This window comes from Oratosquilla oratoria, chromosome 27 (assembly GCF_046742065.1).
Source record: "Oratosquilla oratoria isolate Oo_2021 chromosome 27, ASM4674206v1, whole genome shotgun sequence".
NCBI classification, from domain to species: domain Eukaryota; kingdom Metazoa; phylum Arthropoda; class Malacostraca; order Stomatopoda; family Squillidae; genus Oratosquilla; species Oratosquilla oratoria.
In genome coordinates, this window is record NC_134803.1 from 38,259,617 (window position 1) to 38,273,511 (window position 13,895).

At 36.6% G+C, this 13,895-nt stretch overlaps 1 protein-coding gene across 2 annotated transcripts; it reads right to left on the reverse strand.

Annotated features, from left to right (window-relative positions):
- Window positions 1–84: 84 nt before the first annotated feature.
- Window positions 85–8,155, reverse strand: LOC143039976 (uncharacterized). Of its 2 annotated transcripts, none has more exons than XM_076210477.1 (3): window positions 7,957–8,155; window positions 4,779–4,926; window positions 85–4,196 (listed from the first exon to the last, which is right to left on the reverse strand). In XM_076210477.1, the coding sequence occupies exons 2-3, from the start codon at window positions 4,894–4,896 to the stop codon at window positions 2,167–2,169; spliced, it is 2,148 nt and encodes a 715-aa protein (XP_076066592.1). In that variant the 5' UTR covers window positions 4,897–4,926; window positions 7,957–8,155; the 3' UTR covers window positions 85–2,166. The 2 variants fall into 2 exon arrangements, with proteins under 2 accessions (XP_076066592.1, XP_076066590.1); XM_076210475.1 differs by lacking the exon at window positions 7,957–8,155 and adding an exon at window positions 5,528–5,671.
- Between the last annotated feature and the right edge of the window lie 5,740 nt (window positions 8,156–13,895).

A 13,895-nucleotide genomic window follows, 5' to 3' on the forward strand; every position in this document is an offset into this window, starting at 1 on the left:
GTGTGTAAATTCTACAATAGATCTACAACACATATCTTATATGTAATTTTTATCATTTTACTTATATATTATTTGATAGTTCTTTAATCCTTGTTGGAGTACCATGTGTCAATTTTGCCAATTATTATTTTTTTTTTTACTAATCATCTTTCAACTTGCACATGGGTTAACTAATTGGTTTCCATTTTCTATCTGGCCTTTCATTTATTATGCATTATTTATTCTGTGTACCCAAATCCCTTTCACCACACCCAGTCTTCCAGTTCAGTCCTCCCTTGTTTTTTCCATACCTCCAAATTACCTCAGCACATTTTGATATACTCTAATGACAGCTCTTTCTATCTACTCTTACCTGATGGACTTCCTATCCCTGGACATCATAGACAGAGGACACAAGAAGCTGCACTTTGCTGATGTGCCAGTTAATATTTTTTAGTAAAATCTGAACACGACCAAGACTAAACATTTCTATGATAGGATATATATACATATAAATGAATTTTTGAAAACATGTTATTTATTGTATTCCTTCATTAGAAATAATACTAGAAATAGATGCATTAAAATAATAAGTAATCATAAAAACTGAAAGTGTCTAGAAACAGTTTTCAACATAAAATTATAATACCAAAATGAGGATATTTACCAGTACAGTACTAGGCAAATGTCATAATCCACAACTAATATGTACAGCAATTCATTACAATTATGTACTATTTTTCTCACAATAACACCACACACAAAAGTATACATTCAAATAACTCATTGATGCATGGATAAACAATGGATGTTTGTATGTTGTGACCCTGTAAGATAGATGTCAGACAATCATCTGCCTGGTGCTCATCAAATCATATTAACACTATTATTTCTATCCAGTTGTATCCCTGAGAGGCTGGTACTTTGTCTCTCTGCATTGGGCCAAAGACCTTTGTTTTTTGAATAGTTTTATGCCATTTTTTCACAACAGCTGAGAACTGGTGGCTGTCACCCTCTTCTTCCCCCTGCCAGTGGATTACATTCATACACTGACAAGGGTAATCTTTGAGAAGCCCCAAGGACCACTGCTGACTAGCAAAAAGAATCTTTCCCAATACCCCAGGGACTATCTCTTACAACACCCCTTATGTGAAAAGGTGGAAGAAATACTGTTTAAACTGATATAAAAAGATCTTTGGCCAAGTCCAGAGGCTAAGTATCAAGTGTGGGGATTGACATGTTTTAAGTAGCATGATCAACAGGAAACTATTTTCTCTGCCATCCATCTTGCATGACTATTACGAGCAAGTACCCATTACTAGTCCCATATCACATACACATATACATATATATATATACACACAATTATATATACATGCATATATATATAAGTATATACATATGTGTATACTATATATAATAATAAAGAAAAAATATTAAAAAAAACATGTTCAATTAGCCCTCCCATTCCAACAACCCAGGAATAGCGTCATGAACCCCACATTACTTGAGCCAGATGCAATGCAGTGAGGCACAGCAAGGCACAAAAGCCACAGCCAATTTACCCCTACTTTTTCAACACCCCACTTCATCTTTGAATGAATTACGAGGTAGATGAGAACATCACTTTCAGCTACAGCACCCCTTCTTAAAACTATAACCTCCCTCCATTCATTCTCATTGTTTGCATTTTCCCCCGTATTCAACAACTTTCAGTACATCAAAATCCCCCTTCACCTTATCCATCCATCTCATTCTCACTGCTGTAAGGAGCAGAAACTTAGAATGTGAGGGAGGTTGAGAGGAAGAGAAATATGATAGGAGTGACAAGAATGGACAGTGAAAATGCAGATTAGATTAATGAAATTTTTGGCTTGAAAGCCAATCACCGTGTGAAAATGCAAAGGAGAGGCAGAGAATGAGGGTGGGAGAGGAATTGTTGGATACAGTAGAACAGAGAATGCTGAAGTGATTTGAACACATGGAAAGAATTAAGGAGGTAAAACTAGCAGTATGAAAAATAGTGGATGGAATAAGCTTTGGAGAAGACAGCATGTCCCATATCTTATTACTTCATACTTTGAATTTTAAGAAAACAAAAGCTGTTTCTACTATTAGAAAATGGGTGATTTTGTACTATGCAAGTTTGGGTTTTAACAAAACTACTTACTGATCTATTTCACTACATTAAAAACCTGCAATACTCTTTTTCCTCGCCTTTTTCCGTGAAATCTTTTTAAGAAGTGGTGTTGATACTGGGCGGTCAAGATATGAAGTGGCAACACTTTCACTAATAGATTCACTTTCCTCTACTGACCTGGCTACCTCTTTACCTCCCTTCCTTAATTTTGAAGATATTTGGTTTAAACCTGACATCTTGAAGGGTTCCGTGTGGAAGTGAAATTGTATGTCTTCATCCGACTGTATGCTCTTCTCCCACTTGTCCATAACTACCAAAGCTAGTTTATCTTTGCACAGTTTTAAACTGTTCATACTAAGCCTTAATTGTAACTTTTTTGGGATAAAGTCAGATAAAACATAATCAAGGTTTTCTGTATTACTTTTACCAAACCAATTTTTTTCCGAGGACACAAAATTATCAGCTAAAATAGGGTTCCACTCTATCCTCTTTATCTTACTCCGTTTACAATATTTGACAGAGTCAACTTCCTTTTTTACATTCCAGACTTCATGTTTCTTTGGCTCATCTCTGGAATCCATTATCATGGGCAAGTCGTCAAACTTATCATCAAAACCCATCTCTTCCTCATTTATACCATTCAGATATGTGGATGACAAGTTCATCACCTCAGTTTTCACTGAATTCTTTTGCACCATTTCCTTAACATTATCACTCCAGCGTATCCATGTACTACAGCAGTGTCTATCAGGATCTTTTGCAGTCCCAAGGTTCACGTGGGTCTTTGTTAAACTTTGAGTATACAAACTCTGATTAAAAATGTCACTATACTTGTTTAAAAATAAAGCAAAGCATTCTCCTGGTCTTCTTAGTCCTTCTAAAACAGAAAATCCTATTAGTTCACTATCAAACCTTTCTTCTACCTCATAAGTAATATTTTTACAACACTTTTTAAGTCGATTCTTAAACCATTTATTCACACTGAACAGCCTCGGCAATGTGGTTTTCCAATTATAAACAGAGGAGAGAGTGGGACCACATTTCCTACTAATCTGACAGAGCTGTTTGGACCTTGCATTACATCCTACATAATACTTTGTGTCTCCATCCTTTAAAATGCTAGTAAAACAAGGATAGTCGTCCATCATGTGTCTCCACTTTAAAACAGGATGACTGCAAAATCGTTGATCAAAAAGTAAAACATAATTAGCACTTGTAATGTATATTAATGGATCATCAGGAGTAGGCATTATATTACATATCACTTCACTGGGTTGGATCCATTTTTCCATCTTATCTAAGCTGAGTATCTTTTTAAACAATTTCTGAGAATGTGATGTTCTACTTGCACGAGTATCACAAACAAATAGATCATTTTCAGTACATAACAGTAAACAAAGGGGATGCATGGAAAATTTACATCCATACCACATACTTCTGTTAACCTTATTACGATTCTGTAAATTAATTTGCCACATGGGTTTCATCTGCTCAGCATCATTAATACTCACTTGACCATTGCTGAGTGTCATGGCCCACATACCAGGTATGGAGTCGTTCAATGTCATGCATGTAACTTCACTGTTCAAAGCTGACTTACAATCATACAAAAGAACAGATTCACTTATATTGTCAAGCTTAGAAAACTTTATATCATATGAAGATTTAGTGAGAACATAGCTTTGATCATGAATTGGTTGCACTTGAATTTCAGTAAGTTTGTGTCCAATTACTCTGTTGCTATGGTCCACCAACTGCAGTTGGGATTCAGTGGACGGAGATTTACCATCACCTCTTGGATTATACTTAATTTCTGACACCTGAAGATTGGGACCCCTGGTAGACTGTGCTAAAAATACAGCATATGGCTTCCCTTGTAGTTCTGTCACTTGGAACAATCCAGAGCCACGAAAGAGACCTTTATTATCTTCATTGAGATTGGTCTGCAAGAACTTGTGTGATTTGTTGTCTGCAGGAAAAACATAACCAAAAGCAACATCCTCAAGGTCATCTGTACAGATACTTTTACTTCTGTACAGGCCATCCACTACCCTACTGCTGTCCAGCAAAACATCATCTGAAATCAATACATACATGATAATGAACTCAGAAGGACTGGTGGCCATAATCACTTAATTTTCATTTCCTGAATTAATACTGTTACTATGACAATAAAGATGGTACAGAGTGACAAGGCAGAGTTGGTGCAATCATGCAACTCAAGTAAGACATTGGGAGAGATTTTTGTTCAGTAGTAGACTGAATGGTTGATTCATTAACTGACCAAATAGTATTTTCATTTAAAATATGATTTTTAAGGTTAAAATCTTTATCATGATACACCCTTTCACAATCACAACATGCATAAAACATCTTAATCTGGATTTGAAGATTTTATTCAGCTGGGGCATGGTTCAAGAGCTGATACAAGCTAGTCTCCCATTAAAACAAAGTATGGACTACCAAACTTTGCTGTCACTAACAACCACTTTAAAACACCGGCAGTTTCCACTACTATCTTTTGTGAACTCTTTATGTGAAACACATTTTATAATTTTTTACAAATGAATACAAATCACAAAACATTTCTTCCTATCTTTTGTTTACTTGATGCATCTGTTTGAAGGATAACTGGAAAGTAAGAGGTAAAAACACCTACCTGTATGTTCTTCCAGATATACAGGACCAGTTTCTCCAACATCTGGCTGAATGACACTCTTGAAGCCACAGGAGGAAGTTGTGGGTCTCTGAGACGACCAAATTGGGGATGGAAACATCTCTGCTATTTGGGTTTTCTATGCATCTGCCTAAAGAATAGAGTGAACCATAAATTTAGTTAAGTGTTGAAAAAATTACAAACACAGCATTTCAAAAAGGAACTTACATTGTCTACACCATACATATGTATATATTTTTTTTTTTTTTTTGTGAAGTTCTGCAAGCATATAGGATAGTGCAGTGCTGCATATGTTGAAACAAGTAACAAGTACATTTACCAAAATACTTTAACATTTTGAAATGCCTACCAATATTAAGGAAAATCTATCATATCTTCACCAAACCTAATGCAACACTTGACCCAATCTATGAAATACTGGTAAAACTTTAGTAGTGCACAACTAAGGTATTTTTCTATAATACATGGTTATTCCTAATGTTTTGTCTATTTCATTGACATCTAACCCTCAAATTTGGCATAAACCACTTTTTTTCATTTACCTCATCATCCCTACAATAACTAGGAGGTGATGAGAAACCACAAATTAGAGATGAAAATTGAATGGGAAAAAAAAAAAAAAATGTTTTGTTGAACTTAACCTAACCTAATCTTCCCTCATGGTATATCTATTCACTAACCAGGGGGGTCAAAGCCCCCCCAGAACTCCCTTGTAATAAGAGTCAACTTACCTTAGAGGTCATCAGGGTCATTGTCAGGGACTGTGTTGATGGCAGGTTTTGGCCTCTGATTGTACTCCGAGATGTTGAGTCTTTTCAATTCTTCAAGAAAAGCATGAAGCTCAGCACCATAGCACTGCTTCAAAAAAATGTAGCGTGCGAGGTACTGGCGGAGATACTGAGGGCGTATTCCTGGCTTCACTATCCACTCCTTGACATCCCGCCAAAGCCGGTTGATAGTCTGAATGTGTATTTGTTGGTTGTGTGGGTGAATGAAGTTGCTGGAATGTTTTATAGAGTGGTGTGTATAGTCTTTGTTTGCAAGTGCACTGTAGTCATGCTGGCAGTCACTATAAATAACGGAACCTGGCCTGATAAAACGGCAAATGAGGGGCTCTAAAGTCTTTATATTCCTCTTCTCTCCCTCACCATCGCCTAGTGGAACAAGAAAGAGTTTTTTGGACTCCCTTTCAATCCCGCCAAAAACCCATACCTGAGACCGATCTTTCGCAACATCGGCTTGGCTTCCTATAAGGAGTGTTTCATTGATTTCCACTATAATGCCGGGGCCACCAATAGGTCCCTGAAGGTTGTACCACTCTTCACACACTTTACCACAAAAATGCCGCCGTTCTACACTTGTTGTAAGCGAAATATTCAAGTCACGTATGGTGTCTTCATGGCTGAAGTTTTTCAATACCCATTTATTAATGAAACACACCCACTGCCAAGGCTCACTACGACTGTTTTCCAAAAAAGTACCGTTGTAGTCACTAATGCTAAAATAACACTTTTTCTTTGCCTTCTTTTTAGCAACACGAATGTAATTGTTGCACACCCAAATATGTCTGTCTCTGCGCAACCAGCATGGTTTATTACATCTCGGGCACTTCACGGATGTTGGTAGAAGCCCGTGTTCTCTTAATAATTCACAGGAAGCCTCATTATCTTTGTAGCATCGCTTGGTGATGTCACCTGGAGTAGGAGAACACCCAGTACACAAGGTATCCATCATCAAACATCAGACAACAATGATGAGACCAGACAGATGACACAAGCCACTGGGGAATGATGTGATTGGCTCAAATATAAGACGTATGATAAATCATGATTATGATTGGTCTTTAGTTGTAAATTCCACTGTACTTATCAAAAAGACTGCTTTAAGCAAATTTTTTTATTATTGATTTCTGGTAAGAAAAGTAGATATTATATTGGTGTAACTTACAATATTAATAATTAATTTTTATTAATATATCACTTAGTTGTGCACTACTAAAATACTACCGAATTATTGCCTACACTTATTTTCCATTGACACTCCTGTAAAGTAAAAATAGTTTGTAATTAGCACATCATGAAAACTCATTTATATTTGGTTATTTCAATAACCATACCTTTGGTTTGATTAGGTCCCATGTGGGATCATAATGACTGCACGTTTTGTGTTAACAATATTTTGACGACTTTCATTACACCCTTATGGCCCAAACTCACACGTATTCTTTATGACTGGATATTAATTTTTACTTCATTGAGAAATTACATTTCATTTTCACTATCCCCCTGTTCTGCTGTCCTCCTCAAATTTCTCCACTACCTCAATGATTTCGAGATATGAAGTCATTGAGGTGGTGCAACATTATCTATGGGGTTACTAATACATACTAGATTCAGTTAGGATTAGATACTCATACTGCCAAATACTGGCTATAATTTTCAAAATTTGTAGTCTGCAAAAAAAAAAATAATAAACCACCTGTGATTTGACCAACAGTGATATTATTACTTAAATTTACCAAATATGGTGTAAACCTACATGACATAAAATACTAGGTTAATCAAGACGAGCCTATACACAAATTCGCCGTCATTTTCAAAGTTCTCTAAGGCCTTAGGTTAGGTTAAGTTATTAAAAATGTTTTTGATAGGAAGAGTACTCCCAAATATTGGTATTGAGTCATGGACCACAATTACACGGATGGCAGTAGACGGGTAGTTCGAATGTTTACTGTTCACATATACTACGCGATTATCTATTATAATTTACCATGTGATTTACATGGACATACAGTTTCGGCACGAAAAAATCTGCTACATCTATTGTGATCGAGATTAACTGAGTCACTGTTATCCCTAAAGAAATAAACAAAATTTACTGACCTCGGGTTTGCAACGAATTTTTACAAAGCTAACTTTGGTTTCCTAAGCATATTAGATATTGGGCAATATAATATCAGACATGCCTGGCATCTCAATGTATCCCTTGCTTCATGGGTTGTTTGACAATACAATATTACTTACAATGTTAATTTAAATTGGTTATAATAAGATTTTGCTGCGGAGAACCTGGCATGTTACGACTTCATTTAGATTAGACATGTGACGACATGGGCAAGTCTGAGCTCAAGTATTTGCTACGGAAACAGTTGAATATTTACCTTCATCCCGCCATACGATACTGCAAATATAATATTCATTTGTTTTGATTTTCAGTGAAATGTATCGTATTTATTAAGTAATACTGTTGTATGTTCAACCTTCTGTCTTCGAGATTATTTACTGCCATTCCACATGAATCTACAGTAAACAACCTTCTCTGATGGGTTTTGTTTTTTCTTAGGCAAACTGTAAAACGTAACTAACGTTGATGCCTCAGATTCACATTAACCACGCTCTCTATCGGTAGTTGGGCAAACTACTATGACAATCTCAATGCATGTAGTATACAAAATAAGTAACAATGCAACTCATGTCCAAATATTTTATTGTTAGAGGGCCAAAATCGACGTTCACCGTTTTGACTATTATTCCAACATTCAATTGACGCGTTGGATGGAGTGTGGAGGACTAAAAACGAATGGAAATAAAGCCGAAGTTGCGGATATGTAAAGGAGAAAATTGTATTCTTTTAGAATTGCACACCTACGCGATATAGCAATAGAAAATTAAATATTGAATTTTTAAATTATAATACATCAATGTAATGATTTTTTTTGGGCGAAAATCAATAACAGAAAATTTTGCTAAAACCTATGCACAAACGAACGAAGTCGTGTCGACTCCTTTAGAGTTTAGACGCCAACTTTGTTTTGATGGATTAGGAGGTCGAAGACAACGACGACAACCCTGATGACCCCTAGAATTATAGGTATCCCATTACTAAATGCAGGTTAAGTTAGGTAGGTGGGTTGATTTCCGCCAAGAATAACGTATATCATGTTGATGTATTATAATACTGGTCAACAAAGAATTTGTCCCAAATGAAAACAATATCTGTTAATTGTATGTTTTTGCACGCAGAATTCAAAAAACAATGTCCATTCTTTCTATCACCTACATCTCTTTTTCGTTCCACGGTATGCTACGTTACGTGTGTTACGTAGGATAAATTTCAATCAAGCAGTTGGTAACGCTGAGTTTGACAACACTGCGTAAGATTGTTATACGTTTGGCATTCTGTGTTTGAAGTGTTGGTAAGAGGTTGTGTAGTGCTTATCTGTGTGGCAATAAGTTTATGATATTGTACAGTAGCGTACCCGCCATTCACCATCACAGTGCCAAGAAACTGTATAAACCACCCAGGCAATTTTTGCTTTATTTGCAATGTATTGACATTCAAGTCACAAAAACAAAAAACAAACAAAAAAACGGTGTTTTACGTCATTGATTAAAACGTGTTATGAGCATTATTTTGGCTGCAAAGTGGGGGACCAGGATAAAAGCTGGGCCCCTCACGTGTGTTGTGTAACCTGTCAGGCTTCTTACTGCATGGGCGAAAGTTTCACGCCATATGTTTTCTGGCCTATGGTTTGGAGACAACCAGAATATCATACTTCAAATTGCTACTTCTGAATTACAAATATAAAAGGTATAACATCAACATCCAAGCATATTGTAAAACAACCCAATTTATCATCTGCTATGAGACCAGTACCTCACAGTCAAGACTTCCCTGTACCTGACCCTCCAAAAAACAAATTGAACTAAGTGATGATGAGTCAATTGAGGAGGTTATTGGAAAAGATACAGAAGACATGCAATTTCAGCCAATATATTCATTAAGTAAACCACATTTATTGAGTCGGGGAGATCTGAATGATCTTGTGCGGGATTTAAACTTGCCAAAAAAAAAAAAGCAATCTGAACTTCTGTCAGGCTGGAATCTTCTCCAGAAAGAATCCGAAGATAGTTTTTATCGTAAGTGACATTTTGATTTTGATTTGAACATTTTTTCTCACTTGAGGATGTTGTGGTGTTTTGCAATGATACAGATTCTGTTATGGAGGAACTTAACCATAAATATGACAGGAATGAATGGTGCTTGTTTATTAACTCTTCAAACGTGAGCCTAAAAACTGTTTTGCATCACAATGGAAATAAGTTTTCCTCTGTTCCATGCAGCTAACACAAAGGAAACATGTAAGAGTATGAAGCTTCTATTGAAATATATATATATATATATATATATATATATATATACATGATATATATGATATATATTTATGTGTGTGTGTGTGTGTGTGTGTGTGAAGAACACAAATGGAATATATGTGGTGACCTAAAGGTTGTGGCAATTTTACCTGGAATGCAGCTGGGTTACACAAAGTTTTTTGCTTTCTCTGTGGGTGGGCATCATATGGCCTGTGTGGTCTTTTCTTAGCATATCTAGGGTTTGTTCCAACTTAGTTTCTTCATGTATCGTATTACCCAGTCATTACAGTGTATCAGGGTTTTCAAAGTTGTACATTATCAGTGTTTATCTTCATAAAAATGGCTACAGGCCGCAATTTATGGGGGCCCTGCTGATGTCATGCCATGCAGTACATATTGCACAGGCTACAACAAATTAAAAATATATATATATATATATTTATTTGATTTGACTGTGGATATTCTTCACAAGAAAATAAATATGTCGCAAGGGATAACACGTGCACAATAACATGCGACGCCATATATATATATATTTTTTATTTTTAGGAACTGTGCTGTGATGAGATGTACTAAGAGTGGTGATAGTGGCAAGTTGAATATGAACGTATAGGATGAGACCTCTGATGGGGTAGTGAGTGTGTGCCTTATGTAGTCAATATTCTAAGGACTTTATTGATATATCTATGGACCGAGTAATTTTGCAATCTTTTGTGATTGGAGGTTTTTGTTTCAATAACCAAAATAAAATGTTCAGGTTTTTACGGTGTGGCAGTTTATAGTTGCATTTGTGATGATCTCCGATGTATTATCGGTGGTGATTTTATAGGCCTAACAGGTTCCACCGGTTATTTATGGATAAACTCTCTGCAAATTAAAACAAATGACCGATGAGAAACAACACATCATTTTTGTATAAATAAAGAGTAATACACACACACACACACACACACACACACACACACACACACACACATATATATATATATATATATACATATACATATTTGCTAATGAGAACACGGGTACGTGTGTTCACTTATGCAAAGTAGACCACTTAGAAAAAAGAAACTAACGAAGCAGAGCGCTTTCGTATATTACATCTTCAGTGCAACATATATATATATATATATATATATGTATATATAATATATATATATATATATATATGTATGTATGTATGTATGAATGTATGATTGAAAGGATCACCATACGATTAATTTTGTGTGTTAGGGCCTGTGATAGAGCTAACAGGGCATTGGGATTTATTGCTAGGACAGTTAAAAAAAAAACCCGCAAAGGTAATCATTAAACTCTTCTGTCGGTAGTTGGACCCATCCTTGACTATGCGGCACAGTTTTGGTCTCCGTCCTATAGAATGGGTATAGTCTCCATCCTATAGAATGGATATTCACTAAAATCAGTACAGAGAAGAATGACCGAACTGATACATAGGCACAGAAATCCACTTTACGAAGACAGACTTAAGCACTCTTACACTCCTGAAAAGACGAAGAGTGCAGGATGATCTAATAGAGGTATACAAATAGGTCAAGGGCTTTAAGGGTGATGCAGACAAGGTCATCATACTAAGACAGCGGGGGTAGGACTCGTAGTAATTAATTTAAATTGGGCAAAATTATATTTTAGAAGGAAATAGGCAAGAACTAATTTACTAATAGAATGGAAGAGTGGAACAGCCTTAATAATCATGTAGTAAGTGCTGAATCTATAGGTTGTTTTAAGAGAGGCTTAGACAACTTTATGGATGGGGATGATAGTGATGGACATAAAACTGCCTAGTATTGGCCTTATGATCTCTTGTAATCTCTTCCATTATGTTTTTATATAACTGAATTGTTACAGCTGAAAACAGTTACTTCGATTATTTGTAACATATGTTCACTTGTAATCTGTTGGGCTTCAAATAATCGCAGATAGTACGAAACGTAGAAGGAAAAAGCTTGTCGACAACGTAGGTTACACCAAGATCTAAGAATATAAGGTCTAACCACTTCCGACCGAATTTCGAGGGAGTTGGCGCAGCGGGCCCGTGAACGTCACCTGGCTGCTCAAAGTGGGGTTAGCGGGTCCTATAGCTGTCAGTTGAAGCTGGTCCGTCGTTCAAAAATGACGTTGCCTTCGCTCGCACTGCTCCACGCAATTAGTTATATTCTGACAAATATTATATAAAATATATATATAAATATATATAAAATATTATAGTTCCTGTCTATATATATGAATATATAATATATATGATATATAATATATATATATATATATATATATATATATATATATATATATATAATATAAAATATTATAGTTCCTGTCTTCCTTGGCGTTTCACAGTTTTCTTCAGTGTATCACAAAGAGAAAATGGACTCAGCCAAATGACGTCAGAAGCTGCGCAGAAGAATTCCAACGGTCTGACCTGTATATTTAGACCTTGGGTTACACCTGCAACGCACAGCGAAGACGAAACAACACAACGACGTATTGGACAGTGCGACCCAACCACAATCCTTGTCGCGTCAGCATTATTTAAAGTGGGAACGTTTTCATTGTCAAGAAAAATAAGCGCAATCATCCAAGTTAACCGGATGACGAAAGCAACTGCATTAATGAAAGCCCAAACTGCTGAGAATATTTTCAAGCCAGCGTCAGCTATCATGACAGAAGTTCGGTTTAATGTGAAACTCCGTTTATCATGATTCTAGGGCAGTGTTCCTTGTAGACTTTGTAGCGTGGACTTTAAATGAATCATGCCCTAGGTCCAACTCGTTGGCGGCAAAGTTTGATCTGGCGTCACGAATTCCGACGCAAGTAGCGACGCTCTAACCAGTGAGCATCCTATCGTGATGAAAATACTCCTCGAAAATAACTCCTCCACTCCCTGCCCGTCTCTGCACGAAAAACAGACATCTGGTCAGAGCAGCCAATCTCTTCTGACAAAATAATTGACTAAAATAACCGGCCGATTTGGAATGTGAACTCCAAAATTGTCACGTTTCAATTGATTTCCTTCAAGCAGATGTAAAAGTAGACCATCACCACCACCTGATTTTCGTATTCGATTAACAACCGAAGTTCTATACTTCTAGAGTACCTTCATGTCACCAATACGAACAAATAATGACGTCAAGGGGTGGCGTGGCGCCATAAACCGTCTGGTAGATGGTTGATTTGATCTGGCTATTTCTCAGTTGAGCAGTTCCACGCAGAAGCAAGAAGAACGCATCTCTAAGTCTGTCTGGTATCCAGTGGCGATTCTAGGAGGAGGGGTTGGGGGTGGGTGGGCCATGCCCCCCCCCCCAGTTTTCAACTAACCCCCAGGTTGGCTCCCCCAGTTTTTCTGCATATCCTATCTTAAAATTATATATATATATATATATATATATATATATATATATATATATATATATATATACATACATTGGTAAATATTACAGCTGGCCCTCCCACTTTCATAGTCCTAGATTCGCCACTGCTGTTATCGGAGAGAAAATTACGTCGCCTACAACGTAGCGAATACGTGAAACTGCAGAAAAGAACATTCGATCTATGGAAGGACTACAATGTCGGTGAAAGAACAACTTTAAAAATTCTGTTTGCATTTAATCCAGACTAGGCATAGGCCTACAAAGTTACGTTTTTTTTTATTACAATGACTATACTAGGAATATTATCTAAACATGTATATGTTGGAATGGTTATGAAAATCTGTATACTAATAAATGAATTCCTGTTGATATCGATATAAATCGGACCGGAAACAGGAAATTCCTCAAGGGGACACGTCCCCTCCGGCCCCTAATTGTCTAATAGGGTGGTGATGTCACGGCAACGAAGACAAATGAATGGCCGAGAGCGGTGACGTCACGGCACCGGAGTCGACTGATTGGCTTAAAGCGCCTGTGAGAGAAGCGAGCCCGCCCAAAGG